Source organism: Sorghum bicolor, chromosome 5 (assembly GCF_000003195.3).
Source record: "Sorghum bicolor cultivar BTx623 chromosome 5, Sorghum_bicolor_NCBIv3, whole genome shotgun sequence".
Lineage (NCBI taxonomy): Eukaryota > Viridiplantae > Streptophyta > Magnoliopsida > Poales > Poaceae > Sorghum > Sorghum bicolor.
Window position 1 is genome coordinate 64,604,793 of NC_012874.2, and position 25,907 is coordinate 64,630,699.

A 25,907-nucleotide genomic window follows, 5' to 3' on the forward strand; every position below is an offset into this window, starting at 1 on the left:
CTACCCCCATGGGCGTGCCTCCACGTCGGCCGGCCAAACTGCTCCCGCGCCCTCGGCGATGCCACCGTACCAGCAGGCGGACGGTGCTGGGCGGCTATGTGGGTTGCCGCTGGGTACATGTGGGTTCGGCATTCCAACCCACCCTATTTGAGTGGGCCATCCTGAGCAGCTCAGCGGGTTAGCGGCGTGGACAGCTCATTGGGTTGATGCCATGGCCCACCCCAACTTGCATCCTTACTTGTGGGCCAACAGTTCAGCCAAGAGTCCCAAATAGATGTGGTTGCTTATTAAACAATTTGGTCACGTACGTGCTTCCTTTTCCTTTTTTCTGTAGAAGCCAGGCAATTAGCTTAGCCTATACATGTGCATACGCTCGTACATGATATATCTTTAACTAACCAGCCTCAATCACAGCTTATATACGTGCATGTACATGCACAGTATTAGACCATAAATTATATATTATTAGAAATTTCATGCGCTCTTCGATGGAACTTCCTCCGTAACCAAATAGGTCTCCCTTCCTATATATCTCAACGGTCCTTGGCCTCTATATCCTTTTAATATAATATATCCAATTTAAACAAGGTCGTTCGTGACTTTGACGTGAAGAGCCTGGACTACCCCAGGCTTCTCAATTCACGTTCATGGCATCCCAATTAATCATGGGCCATTTCATATTAGATAGATGCTAATCAAACGACCACAACAGTCGTATCCAACCAGGTCCATCAGCTAGCATATATATGTATGTGCACGTACACAATCCATCTAACCAGCCGGCCGTAAATCACCAGGTAACCCCAGCTGAGTGTATGTATGCATATACACGTATGGTACTAGCATCTGCCGTCTGATAACTTAGCACCTACATCATGACGAGGGCTTTCAGAACATTCTTCTTTTGGCCGCGCCGACAATGTGTATCTCATTAAAGATTCTCATCGTGCATGAATATTGCATAGTCATTTTAGGCCGATAATTGTTTGTAACCAACTTCTAGCCATGGGTCGATCCAGAGATCATTGAACGCACGAACTCAATTAGCACCATATAATTCCCAATAAGTCATAGCATGTGCTTATTCGTTATATGGCTCAAAATATTAGAGCCATGCCTAAAAAAATATTGCACGGGTCACTCCTTGCTGGCAGCCCGTATTACTTGGCACACGAAATATTATATACCAAAAATTTATCATACAATTGGAGAAAAGAAATCATTGGTTATTTAAAGGATCCATCCAAGAAAGTGGAGAGGCGTGTCCGGTTCCAAGCTACCAAGTATGTGCTCCTTAAAGACGAGTTATATTACCGAACTATTGATGGAATTCTTCTCAGATGTTTAGGTCATGATGAGGCTAAGAGTTTGATGGGAGAAATCCATGAAGGAGTATGTGGAGCACATCAGTCGGCTTTTAAGATGAAGTGGATGATTAGAAGGAATGGGTATTATTGGCCGACCATACTTGAAGATTGCTTTAGATATTTCAAGGGGTGTCAAGGATGTCAAAAATTTGGCAATATTCAAAGAGCACCCGCATCGGCCATGAATCCTATCATCAAACCTTGGCCGTTCCGAGGATGGGCTATTGACTTGATCGGCCAGATTTACCCACCATCCAGCAAAGGTCATAAATTCATCTTGGTTGCCACCGATTATTTTACTAAGTGGGTTGAAGCTATTCCTTTGAAGAAAGTTACATCGGCTAATATGATTGATTTTGTGAAAGAGCATATTACTTACCGATTTGGAATTCCTCAAACAATTACTACCGATCCGGGTACTATGTTCACATCGGGGGAGTTTAATAAATTTGCAATCGGTACGGGAATTAAAGTATTAAACTCTTCTCCTTATTATGCTCAAGCCAATGGGCAGGCCGAGGCGTCTAACAAGGGAATTATCAAGCTTATTAAGCGGAAGATTGAAGAAAATCCTAGGAGGTGGCACACATTGTTAAATGAGGCTTTATGGTCATACCGGATGGCTTGCCATGGATCGACTAAGGTTTCACCTTATCAGTTGGTATATGGGCATGATGCAGTGTTACCTTGGGAAATTAAGACTGGGTCTAGGCGATTATCCTTTCAAGATCAATTGGCTACCGATGATTATGCTACTTTGATGACAGACGAGTTGGATGATCTAGCAGGGCATCGGCTAAGGGCTTTGATGAGGATAGAAGAGAATAAGAAGAGAATTGCCAGAAGGTATGATAAGAAGGTAAAAGCTAAGGAGTTTGCCGATGGAGACTTAATATGGAAGCTAATCTTACCGATCGGGACTAAAAGTTCGAGATTTGGAAAGTGGTCTCCCAATTGGGAGGGTCCCTATCGGATAAGTCGATCGGCTCCTGGTAACGCTTATATTTTAGAAACTCTTGAAGGAGTAGAATTTCCCAGAGCATTAAATGGCAGATATCTAAAGAAATATTACCCAAGCATATGGGTCGATGCATAAGAGTTTAAGTGCCGATAACATTCCTATCGGCTGGATCAAAATGTATCTGGGGACAGACTTGATGTTTTTAAAAGTGCCGATAACAATCCTATCGGCTAGACCAAAATATTAAGAGTGTTCAAAAGGGAAGAGCAAGTATGCCGCCGATGAAGAATTCATATATTCAACAGCGCCTGGATCGCCGATATAGCGCGCAGGCGAATTTGGTTGGCTGCTTCTATCTCTTTGATATCTTCATCGGCAGAGCCTTCCACCGGCTTCAGTTTCTTCTTCATCTGCAGTGCCGTGCGGGCTTGGACATTTCGCTGTTGCTCAAGACGCTTGATCGCCTCAGGCAGCTGGTTCTCCTCTTGTTGAGCTTGGGATAAGGCTTCTTCTACTTGCTTGAGTTCTGCCAACAGAGCTTCTCTTTTTGCTGACAGATCAGAGATCTTGTGCTTTAGTGCATCTCCTGAGGACTTTAAGATGCCGATGTTTTTGTGCTTCTCATCGGCAAGGAGCTTCACTTTCATCATCTCCTCAGAAAGCCGAGCCTGAGCAGCTCTGTCGGCAAGACGCTGAGTAGCCTTTTGGTATTGCAGCTGACGGCTCTCTAGATGTGCAGCTTGAAAGAGGATTTCTTCAGCATCGGCAGGAATTTGGCCACTGAGAGTCTTGAACAAAGCCTTGGCTGGATCAGAGTCATCAACCAGTTGGGCGGTGTCTTGATGAAGGAGGGCTGATAATTCTTCTAATTTTGCCCTGATTTCTGCCGATGTGATTCCGACTGCTCGGGAAGAACTTGTCTCCTCGCCTTCATCTTCAGTGATGTCGATGGCAAAGGAGAATAAGCTGTCAGGAGGGTCCTGTTCCTGAAAAAGAAATGAAATGAGTCATTCCATGGTCAAGTATTGACGAATAATACAGATAGAGATTGGGTGACTTACTTGTTTCAGGGCAATCTCTTGCCTCTGACAGGAAGATGCCGATGGAACCACGGGCTGATCGGCTGGAGTTGCCGATGGGATTATGTTAGCTGAAAGAATAACAGAAATAATTATAAGACAGAGAAAGTAGGTTCATCGGCAATGATTTCATAGAAGGTGTGTTACCTTGAGGGGGAGCAGTACTTGTTTGGATGGAAGAAACTACCGATGCTATAATTGAACCTGTTGGATCGGTAGTTTGCTCATGCACGTCAGCCAATGTGTCTTCCGGCTGAGGTACTTCTGGTTGGGGCTCTTCTGGTTGGAGTTCTTCCACTTGGGGTGCTTCTTGCAGCCGAGGAGGAGATGGTGCTTGTTGCGTGTGGACTTCTGGAGAGGAAGGAGAAGATTCCACTGGGATTGGAGACACTAGGGGAGGAGAAGGTGTTGCCGTCCTCTGGCGCTTTGCTTGTGATCTGGTGCTCTTGGAGCCTTTCCTTTTCGCTTGACTAGACTGGGGGGCATCGGCACTTGTGCTTCTGGTCCTTACCGATGCGCCGGTATGCTCATACAACGATAGAAATTCGTGAGTACAAGTGTAACAGATGTAGGAATGAAATCAGTATGGATGAAAGGGTTTGAAAATTTACCTTGAAAGCCTGTGCTAAAGTAGAGGCGGCTACCGATGGAGATGTCTTCGTCCTCTTGGTGGTGACTTTCTTGAGGCGCACACCTCGATGCATTATAGCGGCCAAAGTGGGGGCGTTGTTGCGATTGAAGAGATCGGACCTGATGGAAAAGGCTCAATCGGCTTGCCACTCCTACTGACCGATGGTGGTGTGTTGTCGACCTATGTATGACAAAGAAAGGGAGTTACCGATTGAAAAGGACAGTGAAGAAATTAAAACATCGGTATTGAAGTACTTACAGTATTATCAGGGACTTTGTACTGGGGATCGATCATGCCGCGGTACGTAAGAGCCGATTTGCAGAACAAATGCTCTTTCCATTCCTCCCACCATTGTTTGTACGCCTGGGTAATGAAGAGAGCCGGAACCCACTCTAATAAATCTGCATCTGTATCGGCACTCGGTGGCAGTTGAACTATCCTGGTCCACTCGAGAAGGCTGGTGATGGTTTCCCTGGGTTTTATCACATCGGCATAACAGAGTGCGATCGGCAGCTGACCGAAAGCTAGTTGACGGGCTAGTGCCGATGGGTTGTAAAATTTATAGGTTTGGTTCGAGGCTTTCCCACTGCCAAAGAAGTTTACTGGTATAGCTCTGGGAGTGATCAGTGCCATCATCACATTGTGATCCTTGTTGAGAGCATCATTGAATGGATGGAAGACCAAAGGAAACATGGTGTCTAGGTCTTCATAAGGCATCCATGCTCGCTGTTCCCTGGTCAGGCCTTCGTACAGGGTCTGGAAGAATCGGCTGACCTGGTCTGCGTTGCCACCTGTGCCAGGCAGAACTATGACAGCCTCGCCAAAGTTCAGAGGAGGACGAGTTGCCGATTCTTCTTCATCTAATTCATAATCCTCGGCTATATCCCTGGGGAAACGTTGAGCGAAGAGGTTGAACTCAAGACGCTTGTGCAAATGGAGGGTAAGCCACATATTGATAAACCACCACGGACCCCCTAAGTTGCCGATGGGTTGGCCGAGCAGGAGTTTTCTGGCTACTTGATGGAGGAGGTGGTAAGCCGAGCCGAGTAGGTATCGACCGAGGGGAAATCGGCCACCATTAGCTAATCTCTCTGTTGCCGATAGGTAGACAGAGGTTGGTCCTGCCGATCGACCGCAGAACACAAATTTGTCCAACCACATGTTCAGAAAGGTGGTTTGTTCCTTTATGTTAACAGGCCCCGTCCTACGATACTTCTGAATATACCCAGACCAGCCGCCGATAGCGCGGGTTTCCACCTTGGCACTAGGTGTGGTATCAAATATGTGGCTACTATCGGCAGTGGATACATCCAAACCGGTGAGCATAAGCACATCGGCAAGAGTGGGAGAAGCAGGGCCATGGCCGAAGACAAAGGCATTGAGTGTGTCTGACCAGAAATATGATGTAGCAATCAGCAGCGACTCATTCCTATGCATATCGGCAAGGGACAGCCTGATGCATTGATCCAGTTTTCGCTCGCCCCACTGGACCTCATTCGAATGGCTGACTCTCAAGAACCAATCCTTCCATCCCACGGTATGACTGGGCCAGGAACAGAAGGTATCTTTCCACAGATCTAGGGAAAAATTCTCGGCTCTAAAGGGGATCTTGTTTGTTTCTGCGTTGATTAGATCAGTGGGATCTGGGTTCCCTAGCGGACCGAGACATTGGAGGTGTGGCTGATCGGTAGGGATGACAATTTTATTGGACGGATCCTAATGGTTTTTGGGGTAAAAAGAAGAACAAAAAAAAGGGGGGAATGTTCGTAAAATAAATTGCGGATGAACAAGAATATGGTAAAAGTACAAGAGGTAGGGTGATGAACTGACCTCGGGAACAGCAAAGTTGATGGCCATCTCCTTGCGAGAAAGATGATCGAAGACTTTGAGGTTGGTGAAGAAAGGGCTTCGTTGGAGTTCTTAGAGCTCTCGAACAGCGCCGCCGCTGGAAAAGTGGAGTTGGGGCTGTAGAATGATGCGGTGGAGAAGGAGTACCCGAGAAGAAACTATTTATAGGACAAAACGGGCAAGAGCAAATCTGATTTATCTCTTCGCCGTATCCGTGAAATCCGAGAGTGCTCAGGTGGATATGGTAACTGTTCGCACGATAATCAAGGGATTGCGTAGGTGATTTAATAGGAAGCGGTCATAATCTAGAGATATTTCACTGTGCGGGATTTCCTAGTCGTTCCATCGGCAGCGCCTTGTAACAGTAATATTGCCGATGAGCGAATAAAGTGGAGATGTCCGTTTGGAAGGTTAAGATACTTCACTGTGCGGGATGTCCTGGTCAATCCATCGGTAGTTCTTTGTAACGGTAACATTGCTGATGGGCGATTAAAGTGGAGATGTCCGTTTGGGGGGTTGAGGAATTCGAGGAATCTGCGGAGGAATCGGACCAAGGTTGTTCAGATTCGGGCTGTCGGTTACCAAATTGGGAGAATTAATTGCGGAAAGGCATCATTACTGCAGAGAATTTTGGAGCATTAATGATTTCATACTCCAAAATTGGGGGGCATGTGTTGACACCGTTTTTGGACACGTACCCAGGATCGGTAGAGTGTAGATCGGCAAGATGAGGCAACAGTGACTGGTCTGCAAGAGAGTTGCCGATGAGGGTGGTTGCCGATAAAGGGACAGTTGAATGTGGCTAAGTCTATGGGTGGTGATGTGTTTGTGCCGATGGTCAGCATCAATCCGTGCCGATGGCTACGATGGGGGTTTGTCGATGATTCGGAAGAGGAACCTGAAGGTTGCCGATTGGCTTGTGGTGGTGTCCCAGTTTGTCACGGGAGGATAGTTTTATGTTTTTCTTAGTTATTTAGATCGTTTTGTATACAGATTCTGTTTAATTTGGAATTCGAGTTCTAGTCGTGTCTGATTGTAGCTCTTTGAGCAGAGTATAAATGTAGACCCCAGGGCCTTGTAATTGGAATCTATCTATCAATCAATCAAACACAAGTTTTTACTCATATTCCAGCATCTACTTTTTCGACGACTTCGTCATATTTTCCTTTTTATTACGAGTTCTTAGGAGTTCGTCGACTTAAACTCGGCGTATTCTCAAGTTCCGCGTGAATACCTCTTGGCCGTGGCATCCGGCCGCATCGCTGTTGTCGGGACCAAAGTATTCGAGTTATCACCTTTGCCGATAGTAAGGTTAAATCGGTTGGCACGCCTTAACGTTTGAATCGGGTATTAGCCCTTTGTGTTTGCAGATCCAGCTTTTGCATCAACAGATAACTATTTACTTGTTGAGATTGTCTTTTGAAGAATTCAAAATTACAACAAAACAAAACGAATTGTGACCTTTGGTCGTTAACATCGTCTAAGCCTGTGACTTGTGAGCACAAGTGTTCGTCGCTAAAACTCTTTAGCGATCGATTATGTGTCCCAAAACTAGCTATTAGCAACTCCAAACTTAGACGTCTGCTTAAAGTGACTTTTAGTGAGACTAGTAGATGCTTTTGGGTTACGGTTAGGGATGAAAACGGATCAGATCGAAGCGGATAATAGCTTTTCCATATCCTAATCCTTTTTTTCATGATCGGATTCGGAGCGGATCGGATATCACACGGATTTGGATACGAATGCGGATTTTTTAGACCTAAAAAATGGTACGGATTCGGACCGATATCGGAGCGGAAGCAGACTTTTTAAAATCGGATAATATGTGCTTATGTGTTGTTTTTTAGAATGAGAAATAATTCATTAACCAAAGTCATAAAACAGTTGTGCAACACAAAATAATCACCATCAATCCACCACTTTGATTTAAGATCTCAAAATTTAATACAAGTTAGCCGTTTGAATTTAAGAGTAGAAAAAATGTGTGAAATAAGTAAATATTCTTAATTAGACAAAACTTTGTCTTCGCTCTTTGCCTTGTACTAGTCCTTTGCTTTGGTAGAATTATTTCATTAGACAAGCTTCGCTATCGGCTATAATATAATAATGCTTGTGTCATATGTACTAGGCTAACTTATATTCTTTTCACTTATGCTCCTTAAAACATTCGGATATCCTATTATAAGTGTCCGATAATCCCTGTTCTACTATCGGATAATCCATATCCGTCGGATTTCACCAATCCAATTTCCTACACTGCATCCACCTATAATCGAATTCGGATCATCCATATCTGCATGGATATTAAAAATATTTATCCATATCCTTAAAATTCATATTCGGAGCGGATCGGAGCGGAGGATTATCCATACCACTTTAAACCCTAGTTACGGTGTAGTGACTCTTAAATTTTGTCCTCTAGTTTCCTTAGATACCATTTCCCCTAAGTTTTCGTAGGTAGCATCAAAACTACAATAGATGTTGTAGGAACCGTGACACCTAAGAGGGAAGGAGGTTTGTTTTAGACAATGGATGACTTAGGCTTTCTAAAACTTCTATTTTAAACATGGCCTCTAGTTTCCACTTAACATAATCTATGCAAGAAAGTAATCTGTTGAGATGTGCAACTAATGTTTTTCTAAGGGTCTTGCTATCTCTACGACCAGAGAGTTATTCAACCTAGGTTCAAATCCTATCAACTACTCTAGCAAGCTAAACGAGAATAGTAAGCACACAACTTGGGTACATGATGTAAAGTGTAGATGGTTAATTGAGATAGGAATGCAAACTCTCGAACTCTAGTACTTTTAACAAGATATCGATAAGCTCATGCTTCCCTCTAATCCTTGTCAGAGCCCCTTGCAAGGTCAAGCTCCCGGTCAGGTAATTCTGTGGAGCCTGAGGACCTTCCCTAGACACTAATGGGTCTTCGCTTAGCCTTCCCCTAGATTACTCCTTGTCGTCTTCACTATCGTGCTTCTAGCCAAATTGTCGTGGACCTTGTTTCCTCTGGTACATGGTGGCGGCCACATCACAAACACTGTTTGGTGTGGTCTAGCAAGACTACAAGCCTCTCTGAGTGCAACAATGATGTGCGCAAAGCATCGAGTGGTGAGAGGTGTGCAAAACATACTAAACACTAGGCCTAAATCTAGAGCAAATGCATAAAGAAGTGGTTTGACTAGACTAAGCACTATTGCTAATAACCTATTCTTCTCTTAAGCGCATATGGCGGCTAGAGGACTGGGTAGTGTGTATCCACACTCCTACAACATTAGCTCTCGAACCTCTTCAAAAGAGCGGCCATGGGGTGTATATAGCCCCCTAAAGAAGAAAAATCGTTTAGGTTTTTGTGTACTCACCGGAAAGCTTTGGTGGTAATACGAGATAAATCTGGTGCTGCTACGTGGCCATTAGATTTGTTGCCGCTGGGCACTGTTTCTCTTGTTCCTATTTAACACACTAGATTTTGCCTTTTTTTCATAAATTTGAATGAAAGTGATTTAATTATGTGTATTGTGCACATCTAAACATAGCACAAGTAATAACCCTTTTGATTTAAAATCCATCATAAAGCTAGGTACATGTTTGAGCATACATGATGGTGTATCGGATTTATTGTACTGTGTAGATTTGACTGAAATTCAAAACTGATTTAAAATCATTTGAAAAAGGCATTGAAATAAAAGAAAAAAATTCTAAACACCGCAAACTCACTCTTTTAGCCCAAGAACCCCAGTTGTTGAAACCAAGTCTCTCTCAGCTCAAGCTTTCCCGGCCTGCTGTGCGTTCTCCCGCTAGGCGCAGGCGCAGCCCTCTCCTGCAGCCCAGTTCAGCAATCAGCTGGACATCCCCTACGTATTCCGTCTCCCGCAGCTCATTCCTCTCCTCTCAGGTTGGCCCGTGACGAAGCCGATGTGGCCAGACCAACCGGCACCCTAGTGGAAGCCGCCTGCGCAATCTCTTCGGGCCTGTTTGGTACAGCTCACAACAGCTTCATGAGCTGTTGTGAGCTGTTTTTTTTGTCAAACACTTATTTCCAAAACAGCTTCATGGGTGAAGCTGTTTTTCTCCTTCTCTTACAAAAACATAAGTTGGATGAAGCTGAAAAAAATAGCTTATTGTAGCTTCTCCCTCATTTCTCTCTCTCAACTATGCATGAAGTAGTTTGTGAAGCTATTTTGTCAAACACTTTTTCCAAAACAGCTTAGCTTCATCTAGAAAGTCACTCATGAAGCTATTTTCTAAAAAAACAGCTTTACTAGTGAAGTTGAGCTGTGCCAAACAAGGCCCCTCTCGCTCTCTTTTGCTCTCTGCTGTGCGCTTTGCCTTGCGGACATATGGACAGAGCAACCGAGCGCCGCCTAAGGGCTTGTTCGGTTACAGAATTAAGAGGCCAGGAATCAACCCGGTAGTGAAAGTTTATATAAATTAGAATAACAATCCGGCCAGGAATTCTTTCCAGAGCTTGTTCCCGGTGAAACGAACGTGGCCTAAACAAGTGTCGTTCTACCGCCACCGAGCATCCATGGTTGTTCTCAAACCCCTAGATGCTTTAGCTGAGCTGTCCTCTACCTTCGCATGCCTTCGCCTGGGGTCAACCGAGCCCAAAAACGAGATCCTTGACGTGAATTCGCAACACCGGTGACCTCAACCCGCCCCTCAACCGCATACGTCCAATTTAGAGCTGACACTCTGTTTTGTTTGTATGTAAAAAGAAACAGGACAAAGATTGAGACATAAAAGTCCTCGCTCGATCGGACAAAGCGAAGCAACTTTCAGTGTCAGCCATCCCCACCCTCAGGCCTAATTTACCTTGAGCTTTGTCCGTGCCTTTATCATGATCTTTTTGTATTACTTGGCCTCTTTGTTTTTCGTCCAATCGTTAACATATTTTCGTTGGTTTGCCGAACAACAATCTCAACAAATACGATCCCATGCATGTCCTATCACCGAGATATGTGTCCAACACAAATGGAAAATGGGAAAGAAGCTAAGGTGCATCAATTAGGTGATTGGTGTAACCATCTAGGCACAAATGACAAAAGTTCGAGGCTTGTCGCTGGCTTTCTTTGTGCCTGCCTCTTGCTTTGTAGTTGAGATCAGTGCTATGTTAGTTGTGCACATAGTATTTTGATTTTCAGCCACAAAGTTTACAAAAGTGCATGTTCTAGCATTTGCTACACATTTGTTTGTTTCAATTCTCAAGAACAAAAGAGTGGTCGACCCGTATGAACCCTATGTTTGTTTTTGAGATTCTATTGGTAGGCGCATGCGGACACACCACGCCCCTACACTTTCTTTCTTCTTCCTCACAAATTATCTTCTATTCTTCTTCTTCTTCCTCACTCTCCCCCGTGCTTGGCTAGCTCACCCTGCCTGGCTTTGGCACCATGGACGCCACCTCCACTACCATCCTCGACCATAGCCAACCCTAACTTGAGCTTCTTTTGTAGATCCAGCACAAGGGCCCTCGCCTCCACCGCATCCCGGGCTCCGATGGTGCGCCTCTCACTCCGTCATCCACTACTACCATGGTAATCCTGTTAGCTAAATTGATAGCACATCTATGTAATCTTTGTTATGGTAAGGATCATGCATGAGTCGGGTAGGTTGTTGGGGGATAAGCCTGATCGGTGGCGTGCTAGATCAGGACTTAACCCGGAGTCGGTCCATGCTCGCGCCAGAGTACGCGCTGCGCACGTGGCGTGACCCGCAGTGCAACGGTGTCACGCACGGTTCGTGATCTGGCGCGGGGAGACTTGGCAATCAAGGCCAAGGTGTATCTGCATCATATGTATAAATAGCATGAATAAAGGACCGTGAAGCTGCGACAATTTGGCAGCGCCATAATCCCGTGTTCTTCTCTGTTTTGTTTCATCTACATTCGCTCTCGCCGCGGTCACCACGAACACGCCGGCGTCGAGACTACGGACCAAGGGCATCGCTCGGTTCCAACAAATCCTAGGCTTCTCCTCCTCTTCTTCTCTGATGGACGCCCTCAACAACTACACTTCCCAACCACCCTCTCCCACCACCGTGCGGGCAGCACCCCCACCCTCCACCACTGTCTCGACCATGACCACCATTCTAAGAGCGGAGCACATACAAACCCCTTGAAACCCTGGCGATGGCGACACGAGTGAGTTCATCTATAATTTATTTGTCGTTTAGTGTGTGCGTGTTGAAGTCTTTCTGCACGCACGTGTGGAAAGAAGCATTTGGGTTGTCTTTGTTTTCTTCTTTGTGGACCAACTAGTAGCATTGATTTGGGCTTTGGCCCAAAGTCTCCGTTTCTTGGCAACTGAAATCACTAGGCTCAACACTGCTAGCTTGGGGCTCGGAGGCTCGTTATCGTGAAGCCCACCATTCTATTCTGTTCTTCATGATTCATCTCGTGAACTAACTCCACTTTTATAAATTGCAACTAACATCATCTCCAAATCTAGCAGTATAGTTCTCACCAAATAGAAAATGCAAACTATGATAAAGTGCATGTGTATGTCTGCACATAAAAGGAAATAAACTTTGGCCACTTCTAAACAAGCCTAGTGATAATATTTTACGCTTGATGTGTCGAAGGACTTACTCCAATAAATTAGTGTGTGGTCGTCCATGCCTGTTCTTGGAAACCGTTCAATGTCAAGCACAGATTGCTTGAGCGCGTTGCCCTGTAAAATAAGACATGTATTAGTTTACATAGGTGCAATTATTTTATTACAACCACCGTACAATAGATAAGTGGAAAGGTCATGTACCACTCGGTCCAAGACAGGTGCTGCTTCGATAAGTGTCCCTTGTCGTGCTGCAAGGTCATATGAAGTGTCCTCATCCTCTGATGATTCAAGATACGCATAATCTGCTTGGGTCCACTGAATTTTCAACCTTGTTCGTGTAATACCCAGGTACCAAGTTAGGTATGCACGGAAGTTGTAGTTGGTATGTGGCTGCTCATTTTTGTAGAGGTTGTCATGAAACTGGTCCCACACCTCTATGTGCTGACGGTGTAGCGTCTCAAACTTAACTATCTTCTTCTGCTTTTAACGATCAATCCTGAAATCAAACATTATAGATCTCGTGACATAATAAAATAATTGATTTGGGGCAGCATATATTGTATTGAACATTGAATCAAAACCTATGTACTTTGGGGCAGCATATATGGTATTGAACATTCCCTAATTATCATCGAGCTATGTACATGGATAGGGGCTGCGATAAATTGATCCAAATAAATGACTGAGGTTCTAGGTTTATTAGAATTGATTTCAGCAAATATGTTGGAATGGATTGTAGCGAGTAGGTTCCATATGAAAATGCTAATAGGTCTCAACTATATATGGTTACAAGTGGTATTATCTATGCATGGCATGTAAATTGGACAAAAAAGACTTACTTATGCAGCTCCACGGACGTGTCGAACGGCTGGACAAGCCATTCCTGCCTCAAGCCAAATTGGCATGCAACTCTATTTGAAAGGTGCCACTCAACAGCGTAAAAGCAAATAAGCGGGCACCATCATCTTGTACAGGTCTTCATCCTCGCTGCACATGATGCTTACTCCAAGATGCAGTGCCTCATTGTCGGTGTATGGCTCCCAATTAACCTGCAAGCAAAAGGCTTATAGAGGGCAAGTTAGACCCAATTAAGGATCATATGTAGTACAAGAACAACTGCATTTAACTCACCATCGAGGGCCTTAGTGTGTCGAGCTCATTGTTATATTGTGCGTACGCACGTGAAGTTCTGCTGAAGGGGACTTTCGCCTGGTCCCAAAGATGGGCAAACGTCACGCTAGGCTCGGTCAGGGAGCTCGACGCCGTGGATCACGGCGTCGAGACGTATAACCTCGACGCCGTGTTTCACGGTGCCAACCCCCTGGGTCCAAAGATAAAATTTTGTCAAGCAGGAGTCCAAATTTGTACTTTCTTCAAAAAAAAAGGCCAAATTTTAAAAAAATTAACCGCCTAAAACGCACAAAAATCGAGGAATCCACGAGTATCACAGGCTGACGGCCAGATTTGTTGTCACGTTTCGTTGGATCACAAGCTAATCTGCACCAACCTAAAAAATTTTGTTCTTTGTCATTTTGAGCTTAGATTTTTTATAAAAAAAATTGAGCATGAGTTATCCATTGTTATTCTAACATCATTTTTGCACGGACTGTTTGGGCTACATCCGTTATTATTAAAAAGCCTTCAATAACCTTTTAGGCAAGTTTGATCTCAAGTTTGACCACTCGTCTTATTCAAATAAAAAATAGAGCTTGATACATACGTAAAAGCAACTCCAATAACCTTTTTATATATCCTTTATTCTAACATCATTTTTACACGAACTGTTTTGACTTATTTGACCTCAAGTTTGATCACTCGTCTTATTCAAAAAATTTATGCAAATATAGTCAAATTTAAGTTATTCTTGAAGAACTTTTATTAATAAACCAAGCCACGATAAAAAGAAGTTATATTTACATAAATTTTTGAATTGAGTAACTGATAATTTGAGATGGATTGAGTAACTGGTATGCCTGCTTTGGTCCTAATCAGGAAGCAACAAAACACAGACTTCTACATTGCGTACATATAAAAAACAAGCTGCTAGTTAGGGTAACAAATTTAGAAACAACCCTGAGACAACAACAATACAATAAAACAGGCTGCCAATTGCCCGCAATTTTTAAAAACATACGCAAAATAACAACAAAACAAGCTTTTACTTGGGAGGTTAAATTTTAAAATAACAACGAATAACTCATGCTCAAAATAGCCTGCAACATATTTTAAAAAACCTTCCTAATAATATTTTTAAAAGTAGTGATATTAAATGACGGCTGCAAATTAAAGCCACAATCAATATGCAAAGTGTGATCACTAACTGATATGCCTGTTGTGGTCAGGAAGCAACGAAAAACACAGACTCCTACATTGAGAACATATAAAAGAACAAGCTGCGAATTAATTTTAAAAACAACCCCAAGGCAATAACAATACAATAAAACAAGCTGCCAAGTTCGGGCAAATTTTGAAAACAACGCCAAGATATCAACAATACAACAATACGAGCTTCTAATTGTGAGAATATAATTTTTTAAAAAAAAAACAAGGAGACAACAATACAACAAAACAAAGCTGCAAACTGGGAGGAAAAAATTGAAAAAAACAACCTCAAAGCAACAACAATAAAACAAACAAACTGCCAACTTGAGGACAAACTTTAAAAATAACCCTAAGCAACAGCAATACGTCAATACAAGCTGCCAACTAGGAGGAATAAATTTTGAAAACAACAAAACAGATTTCAATTGGAAGGTTAAAATTAAAAAAACAAAGCAAGAAGAATACAACAAAACAAATTCCTAACTGGGGGAGAAGTTTTAAAAACGAGACCAAAGCAGCAACAATACGACAAAACAAACTGCCAATTTGGGGATAAATTTTAGAAACAACCCCCTGCAACAATATAGTTAGAAGTAGAGAGAGTGAGATAGATCGATCGTTGCAAAATGATGTCTTTGTACTCCCAAATGAACAGTGTGTACATGCATATATATACATGTGGACGGTTACAAGTGTGAAAGAGAGAGGGGTGAATAGACACCCCACGGATCGATTAATCCTAATAGGTGAATAGACACCCCACGGATCGATTAATCCTAATTTTTCACTAAATAATAATTCTTAACACTCCCCCTTGATCAATTTGCTCCGTGTAGTCTTTACTGTTCATCTATTATGGATCATTATTAATCTTTGGAAAACCCTGTGGAAAAAACCAAAGTAATATCGGTATAGCAGGCAAAACTCCTTAAAACCTAGTGAGAAAAATAAGGAGAAACACCATGATATACAATCACCAATGTTAGTAGACCCTTTGAGATAAACCCAAAGCCTTAGTCTAAAAACACCTTGACTGTAGGGTCAATATGCTTCAGGTATCATCTTCCAAAAAACCCCGGTGGGGAAAATAGATGATATAGCATATACCTTTGTGTTGAACATTGCCTCACCAAAAACTTTATATGAGAAACCTCAAAAGGGAGAATTCACATAAATAAAAGAGCACAAGGCATCTTATGTCCCAATATCATTCACCAAAAAACACTACGGGAAAAATGGATGATATGACATAATCTTGTGTTGATATTGCCTCATTAAAAACTTTATATGAGAAACCCAAAGGGAAAACTCATACAAAGAAAAGAATGTAATATATGATGTTTGCAACAAGTTACTAATCAGATATACTCTCCCCCTAAAGCTTGCAAATCTCAAAGTAAATTCATACCAATGCACTCAACACATACAAAATGTGGAGTATGGTAGACTTTGTGAATATCTCTGCAAGATTATCACAAGACTTAGTTTGCAAATGTTCATATGCCCATATTACCTATGGAACATAATCATCTTAATGCAAAAATATTGCATTAAGTATAATTTGTCTCCATCTACAAAACACAAGTTGCATTACCTTTATGGATAATGAATATTGATTCATAGAATCAACACCATATAACTTCAGTATGTGATATATCATTCTGTCAAGCTATACACATTCATGTGAGAGAATGATTAATAGAATTGACCATTAAATGTCTATTTAAAGATAATTACAAAATGGTCTTTCCATGTTCATGTAAATTCTATTTCAATCGGGAATTTGGGGATCTTATAGATAATCAAAATCATTATATCAACATAATCGGATCATTGATTACACCAAGACTGTTGGTGTAAATTAATTGCACCCTAATAATGATTATAATCAGATTATCCATAAGGGCACACATATATACTGATCAGCACTTCACCAAGATCAACCCGGTTTTAATATCAAACCCAAAGGAACAGTAGGTGATTTATGACCTAGCCTATAACTCTTAATCTAAGGGGTTACAATCAATCTAGAAAACTATTGAGAATGAGGAAATAGCTAATGTATTCTGGTTCTAATAACCGGTAAACTTTGTATAATATCGTCTTATCGGGCAAGTAACCTGAATAGGAGAAGAAACAGAGTAATCTCCTATTAGGCACCTATAAGCCTATCGATCCTATCAACGGGAAGTGGACTATAGAGGAATCAACGTAGCTATAAAGTCACCTACGCGAGCTACCACTGTCCGGCTGATCAAGGGACATTCACAAGCAACCATAGCCCAGACACCACGTCTATGCTACGAATCACTACTCTGACCTAGGAGTAGGGATGAAAACGGTACGGATATTTTCCGACCGTATTCGAGACCGAATTCGTTTAGAGAGGTTTAGATCTGTCCGTATCCGAGTCCGAATATTCAACATCCGATACCGTATCCGTATCCGAATACTTAAATCGTATATTTACGATGTCGACATCTAATCCTACCTTATCCGATATGATTGATATTATCCGTATTCGAATCCGAATCTGACCAGAAATATGAAAACAAATATGATATCGGTGATATCCGTCCGTATCCGATCCGTTTTCATCCCTACCTAGGAGCTACCCAAATCATAGTACTCAATATAGTATGAGTTGCAAACCAAAGAACAAATACAAACAAGTTGCTTACTTGAATCAGAATGGTAAATACAAAAGTACCTCAGAACATAGCTCCGGGCGATGGAGCCGAATCCAGACAAATACAGCTCCTGAGAAAGCTCCGACAGGCTGGGGCTCCTCCGAATCTCTACTCCTCTACTCTATCTCTCTAATCTCTATCTTGATTGCTAGCCTAGATCTAGTGGATCTCTATCTAATGCTCTAACTCTTCATCTCTTGATCTGGCCCCCTCTAGGGGGGTCTAGCCTTCTATTTATAGCCTGGTGGGATGGATACGCGCCGTTGGATCAAACCGACTTAACAAGTGGCCAAGATGGCTCCTCGGAGGTGGTGGAGGAAGCTTCTGGAAGGAGGGCCAAAACCCTAGCTATAGGGGGCCGGACGGCGCCAGGGTGAGGCCGGCCGGCCCCACCTGGTGGCCTCTGCCGGTCATGTTGCTTCGGGTGTCTTCTGGAGTATTCCTGATCCCTCTGGTGTCATCCTTCCGTCGCCGATAAGTTTTGTGGTTGATTAGCACTTAAAACCCACTTTTCCGCTCTTTCTAAAATAATCCTTGGAAAACACATAATATGCAAAACTCGTGGAAATTGTCAGTGATAACCCTATTCTAGTAGATATTCATATCTGGTGGAGAATTAAATGCTAACAAATTTTGTAAGTTAACAGGTGTCAACAAAGACCACATGTGCTATTTGAGATATCAAAAGATATTCATAACTTCAATCCACCAACATTGGTAGGAGTAGCACTGCTAGTAGATAGCAAATCATTGCAAAAATAATTTTCATCTAGGAACTTGAACCACTCAATATGACTTGGATATAGATAGCTTTTATACAAAAATCTGAGAGAAGATGCTTGGATCATAAATACAAAATAAAATTTTGGTTTAGTCCATATCTTTCATCTCAAACTCCGTCTTTAGATTACAATGTGCTATTAACATGTGTTCATCACTAATGATGTCAAGATTATTGATTATCATATAACACTATGAAATCCAATCAAGGACTTCAAAATGAACACCAAGTGTAATTAATCTTGTATACTTTCTATTTAGGGAATAAACACAAAGTCAATTGTACCAAATTCGACTTAACTGCTTAATCAATACACAATATGTGTTGTGATTTTATGTATAAGGGGTGGCTATGTGAAATCCTTCATGGAAGCTTCACAAATACAACAAATCAAGTGATCATATAAGTATATACAATCACTACACCTATCAACTATCAATTGCAATAATAGATGCTTTTGTACTGCCAATAAAAAGATAGTATCAAAAAATTATAACTTAATATGGAGAATAATTTGCATTGAAAATCAATGCCTAGGCTTTGCTTAAACCCCTTGTGCTACTAGTCTCGCTTTGATCTCACCACCAGATAGTTCTCAATCCATTCTAGGATGAAAACACTTTTGTACCCACAATAAAGGTACCATGAGGTGTTAGCATCATAGCCCAAAATACCTCTTTTCTAGTGAGCAAGACTATCTCTGCATGTATTATCACTCAACAAGTTTCAGTAAAAGTGAACAAAGCACTCTACCATGGTATTATTAACTCGATGACTCAAAATGTTGTATACAGTTTGTTCAAAGAAGTACATGTCAATTGTAGCCTTTAGAGAATTTTCAGGTCTATCAAAACTCAAAGTACCTAGCATGACTCGTTGTGACTTCCTAAGACGAGAGTCAGGGCTTTCCAATATCCTAGCATCAGCATTTAGGTGCACCTCTGAGCTAGGTTTGTGGATGACATCCATCCACACTAGGTAATAAACAATATTTAGGTTGACCTACATTTACTATCTTATTTTAGAAGGAAAACCTTCTATTGCTAATATGAATAATACTACTTTATGGCCATACTTCTCCCCCTCTTATTTACAATTGGGAGTTGAGTGGTTTTTACTTGGTACCACGCCACTCTTTCTGGCACATACTTGCAATGGATTAACAAGTTCAGTGTATTTACATCTATGATACTCTGTGTATCAATGTTGTGGTGGTTGTTTTGTGGGCTACAGACGTGTAGCCATCAAACACGTCTGTAGTATTTTCCTTACTACAGCCGGGTCTCTAGACTAGACACATCTATAGTAAGGATAATACTATAGCCCGCGTACATAATAGGAGTTTGTAGTATGCTCATCACGCATAATAAACATATTTGTAGTAGTATCCTAACTACAGACGCATGAACTATATATGCGTCGCTACTGTAGTCACCCATAGAGACAGGTTTACAGGAGCCATCTATAGTAGTATGCTAACTATGTGTATATATAGTACATGTCTGCACCATGGTCATTGAAACAAACGTGCTCACCCAACGCGTCTGTAGTATCATTACTAGAGACCTCAACATACACGCGCCTGGTATCCACACAGAAGCGTGTTCATTTTAATCACAATGGTATTTAATTACACGCGTCTTCGATTAATTCTTACTACAAATGCTTATTTTGCGTGTCGGTAATAAGCCTTATTACAGATAGACATGTTATTGCCGACGCGCGCCGGCGTGTCTGTGATGCGCCTGAACGTGCGTATGTGAAGTGTTTTTTCTACATAGTGAAGAACAGTGGTCTGATCGCAATGGCACCAGTGCCTAAAGGTCTGTTCTTGGGAACACTTCTAGCCATTCCGTGGATGCAAGGAAATGATCGATTTTCACCATTATCGGATCTTATTGTTCATTATACCATGTAAACGTCTCCCATGTAATTCTAACAGCGCCAGTTGCAAATTTATCAATGGTGTTTTTTAACCTATTTAGCATTTGAAAATTTACACATTGGTTGTTTTTGTCCTCAGCCCGGCAGGTCAAGTTAAAATCTCCAATGATCAACCACCGAACCTCCATGTGTTGTCTCAGGTTAGAAATTTCTTGCAAGAAAGCAATCTTGTAAACTGGAAGAAGCATTCCAACACAGCCAACAAGATTCCTCCTGCTACCACACCACCGCGGGTATGTAGGGCAGCGGCGTAGCTGTTAGCAACCTCTGGGACCTAGCGTCTCAATGCGAAGAGTTTGATTCCAGCTCTGAATCTTTGTCTCCTCAGACATACTATCTCCACAAGAACTGGTTTCTCACGCTCGCTCGTTTGGCCCCATGCATCATTTAGGCCTATAACATTCCAACACAGGTTTTTCTCTTTTGTGTGCAGAGTGAGTGGCCGGCCTGCAAGCCAAAGTGGTGACGAGCATAGGCTCGTTTTTGTAAATCTATAACTCCAGTTGCCGCCTTTTGGGAAAAAAACATTCCAACACAGGATTGAGCAATGTTTTTGTGCCATTTAAAGCTAAAGGCGCTACTGGTGACTAGCAAAGCCTGATAACGAACAGTCTGAAAACCATGGGATAATGTCCACAACACCAGCATGTCTCAAGTGCAGAAGGGGAATGGTCGAAGGCAACAAAGCCAGCAGGCCTAAGAAGTCTCCCCCACAAAAACTCAGCCAGCAAATCTAGTGTCGAAGGCTACGAGGCTAGCAGGCAACCATGAAACAAGTTCTCTAAGATACATGGGCTTGAGAGCCCCTTGACGGCCACACAGGGCCCAACTGAACCTAACTTGCGACGACGAACAACCTTCTGATCCCAATTGTAGATGCAGATAGAGGCGTCATTGGGAAGACAAGCGTCATTGGGAAGACAAACCAACTACCCATAGCCCTTATTAGGCCACGGCCATCTTGACGGATTGAGAAGTCAATATGGAAATTGGTGTCCAACTTATCAATATAATATATAGTAGTACTAATCTGGATAGTGTTGTACCATCCGGTAATGTTTCCTCTGTTCTCGTGGCACTGTGACTGCTGAAACTCTTAGTGGGGCTCGTCCACCATTGCCATTGTTGTCATTGGACTACATGACTGTCATGCTACCGGATCAGCTTTTCTTGCGGGGCCCAACAATTGTTCTATAATTGGCACCAGTAAATAGATATACAAAATTAGTACCATGAATAGATATACTATATGCAGAATCAGACAATATAATATTCTATGCAGATTAAGTTCTGGAATCAAGTGACTCATTTTTCAAACAATAAGCATTCATGTCTTGTTGAAATCCATGAGAAAACAGGGAAACTTTTCCTCCAAATCTTATAAATGATTAGCACATCACTTATCATGTATAGCAATCTACGTCAACACTGAAAGAAGTCGTATATTATTCTAGTGATTAACAAATTGCCTGATTGCTCATACTATTCTAGTGATATATGCAAATGATCTATTCTGGAAAATTTCAAATTTCATTAGTTATTATATATTGAAGATCAGATCTGAGAACTAGAGTGCTAACGTGAATGCTTTGTCCAGTTTCCTTCAATTGACTTATTAAGACATATGTTCTAATGAAGTAAAACAGTTTATCTTCATATAAAAGTCATCATTAAAAAGCATGAATTCCAAAAAAATAAATTTCCTAAATAAAATTTGAGAACACCTCACGTTTAATTATCCATGAAATATTTAGTGTGAAATAGCCTGCGGAAAAGGCAATACATTATAAAACTGTAACAGACTAAGTGATTATGCCAGGCTTTACTGAGCCCGGGGACCTCAAACTGCTGGGGGTTTTTTCCCATAAATATGTGACTACATAATCCCCATTGGAGAGAGATAAGTTTTAAAAATCAGCCTCATCTAGTGACCTTATTAGTTATTTCAACATTTTATTTATTAGTTGAAACTTGAAGATAGATCCATCTATGAAATAAAACACTAAGACTTTTCTTTATGGGAGGTCACAGGAGCATGAGTGGCTTCTGCTATATTCATTGTTTGGCTTCGTCAAAAAAATTCATTGTTTGGCTCAGTACAATGGCGGGAAACAACACATTCTTATGCCTTTACACAAATTGAGGAACATACTTATGGAATTACAGGAACATATATGTGATCTTTATGAATGAGTATGGTTTCCCTCCCTGCATATTTCTGTGTGGTGTGCGCTGATAATCTAGGCCTAGCCTCATCATGAGAAATTCATTACTATGATGCAGCAATTAATGTGACAGCTTTGATCCAATGTGGACCAATGCCAAGTCCAAACACAAAGATATGCTTAATAGATTATGTGAAAAAAATATTGAAATACAAAGATATGTGCAAGAAAGAGGACAACTTTGATCCAATGTGGACCAATGCCAAGTCCAAACACAATGATATACTTCGTAGAATGTGGAAAAATATTGAAATACAAAGATATGTGCAAAAAAGAGGACAGCTTCAATCCAATGTGGACCAATGCCAAGTCAAAACACAAAGATATGCTTAGTAGAGAAAGAGTGGGAAAAAATATTGAAATACAAAGATATATGTGCAAAAAGAGGACAACTTCAATCCAATGTGGACAAATGCAACATTTGTGTTTCAGAAAACATCCCTTAGCATATAGAATTTTCCTCGAATAAGTGTCCTGAAGCAATTGAGAAAAGATGACAAGAAATGGTATGGTTCAAAAACACGGCTATAGACAGATCCATGAGAATATGGCAGCAGTGCAGCATAATAATTCTCTCAGTTTACTCAGCTCTTATATACATCATTTCAACTACAACCAAGTGGCGAGCAAAGTATAGGACATGTAGAAAAAGGATGGAGACATTGATTGTCACGAGGGTTAACCATTCCAAGAATCAACAGAGCCAAAACAAGAACAAGAGAAGCCAGTGAAAGAGGTAGGTGCAACAGGTCAGCGATAAGCAATATCTAGGGGCTATACTGTCACGGTGTCACCGAATGGACTGTTCAGCTGGTTGCTGTTATTCTCATGAAAGGTTCTCTTATCCACGGGCTTGTGACAACACCTATTTAATACTAAACCACAGTAATGACTTACCAAATCTGTAGTTAAACTAGTTATGATTCATTCAGACTGAAATTGCAATTCAATGGTATAATATTAGTACTGACTATGGTACAGGCAGTAGATCAAATACCTCGCATATCTCCTATGTCCCAGTTGTCGTTCTTCCAAATTAAAATGGGCTTGTTTTCATTCAAAGAAAGTTGTTCCCGGATTTTCTTTTTCAACTCATCTGTCTTCCACTTTTCATTCTGTCCTTCTTCCTCAATCATCTTGTCCAAGCTCTCAGAATCATGACAATCACTAAATTTTCCCCGATCCCATGGAAAACGAGCATCAAGCTGGACTTCATTAATGCTTGGGAGACATTCTAGCCCAGAAATGCAAAACCCATTACTTATTTCACCAGTGACCTTAAGTTGCTCAAGTTTGGGCATTGTTCCTGCTTCAAATTTCACCGATTTAATCTTTGTTTCTTCAAAACTTAGCAGCTTAATGCTTCGGAAAGAAATTTCTGTCTGCTCAGAACGGAAACAAATTTCTTCACATTGAAATGAGAGCCCATATAAACTTAGAATCTGTAGTTTGGGCAGTCTTCCTATTAACTGTATAGCACCATCTGGATCTAGCAGCCCAGTACCTGATAGCCTCAGCTTCACTAGTTTCTGGAGCATTGCGACCCATTCCGGCAATATGTCCAAACTGCCGTATAGTTTGAGACTGAGAAGGTTTTCTGGAGGCGTGGATAGTGCATCCAAAGAACCCCGCAATCCTGATCTCCCTGCAGCTGCACTCACAGATAGTGATTCCAGTTTCTTCAGGTCGGCAATAGCTAAGCAAAAAGCTAGACCATTCCTCTTGTTGATGCCAGTTACGCCTAACTTCCGCAATCCTGTGGGACATCTTATCTCTTGAAGAGCAGCGTTCCCCCTTCCAACTTTCACAGCCCTCAGTGTGAGCAGTCCTCTCATTTTTCTGATTCCTCTTGGCACCAAAACACCCTTATTTTGAATAAGGCCCTCTGTGAAATTTTCTACAGGCGTGCAGCAAGCATCACACCTATTAAACCCGTCGATTCCCATATAGGTGGGTACACAACACGCTGCACACAGCACTGAGCTCACCAACAAAATGTGCCGACCCCTCCTCGACAACAAACTTGTCTCTACATCAACATCTTCTGATTTGTTACCAGCATGGACAAATTGCAACTTTTGAAGCTTGACGATTGTTTTTGGAAGAGTGGTAATGTATGTGTCTCTTATGTCTAGAGTGAGCAGCTGCCTCAGTTTGCCCAACGAATCGGGTAGGAGAATGATATCACGACATCCTCGCAGAGAAAGATATCTGAGGTGAAGAAGCTTCCCTATATCATCAAGACCATGATAGCCTATACCATTTGTGTTTTCGAAGTCCAGCACCCTCAGCATCCGCATTTTCTTAGAAATGAAAAATGACTGGAACTCACCAAACACCGTGAGCGATCTTAGCTGTGGCAGGTCAACACTGCTCTCAAACTGACCCTGATCACCTCTCCAATCACTACTTATGGCAAGATGACGAGCTGTAGATTTTAAGTTGCAGCCTTCCTCCAGTCTGAAAATAACATCTTCTTGCAATGACTTTGTGATTGCGATTTCATGCAGGAGATCATGGACTTTGCATGAGTCCATTGATTTCCTACTGTCAGCTGACCTCTTAAATGGTAGAATCAGGCTTCTGTTGTTGAGTTCCATGAAGTAAGTGTCAGCAATTTCAATGGCTGACTTCCCAAGCCTCTCAGTTGAGTAACCTTCTGATGCCCATCGACGAACCAAACGCCTCCGACTAATGACATGATCTTCAGGAAATATAGACAAATATAAGAAACAAGACTTGAGATCGAATGGTAAACCATCATAGCTTTTCTGAAGGACAGTTTTTATCATTCCGAGCTCTGGATTCATCTCCAACTCTGCACTGATATTGTTACTCAGTCTTCTCCACTCTTCTGGATCCTTTGCCATGGATCACTCTGAAATAGGGATACCAAATGTTAGTACTTCAGCAGGTAGAGATGATAAGTCTGTTGCTGAACTGACCATATATGCAGCTTAGTTATAGTACATTTGACTGCCTTTACTAGACTACTTTTTAGGTAAGGAAAAAAGGAATCAACTACATAACTATTGCCACAATTGTCAGAGTTTGTCGGTGTAAAAATGTTGTTAGCTCATTGCTCAAGAGCTTGTCGGTGTCCATACATGGCTGTGCTTTTTCTCCATACTCTCCCACTTCTGGTTTCTGATCATTACTCCATTCCTCTGGGGAGAATACAATTATAACGTAATATCGAGTTACCATTCTGAGGTTGACCATATTTTGTGTTGACATTTTCTATGATCTTGGTTAAACTTTACAAATATTGATTAAGGTTGGAGCTAGAATGCATCCTTTTTCGAATGGAGGTAGTCTTTTGTATGTTAACTAGTCCATATTCAAGTGCTTATTTGGTTAGGACGTTAGCATGTTAGGATTTTTGAACTTTTAGCTGTAGCATTGACACCACAAAAGGCATTATTGCATATGGACAACATTGATCAAATCACTAGATCAATATTGTTATTAGAGTCAGAGCTTGCTGTTTGTTGTACTATCA

At 41.7% G+C, this 25,907-nt stretch overlaps 1 protein-coding gene across 1 annotated transcript; it reads right to left on the reverse strand.

Annotated features, from left to right (window-relative positions):
• LOC8062674 (disease resistance protein RPM1) lies at window positions 1–25,275 on the reverse strand. The gene is made up of 9 exons (XM_021462124.1): window positions 24,429–25,275; window positions 23,403–24,302; window positions 23,303–23,307; window positions 13,575–13,652; window positions 13,403–13,492; window positions 13,283–13,326; window positions 12,645–12,771; window positions 12,476–12,557; window positions 1–143 (listed from the first exon to the last, which is right to left on the reverse strand). The coding sequence occupies exons 1-9, from the start codon at window positions 25,273–25,275 to the stop codon at window positions 1–3; spliced, it is 2,316 nt and encodes a 771-aa protein (XP_021317799.1).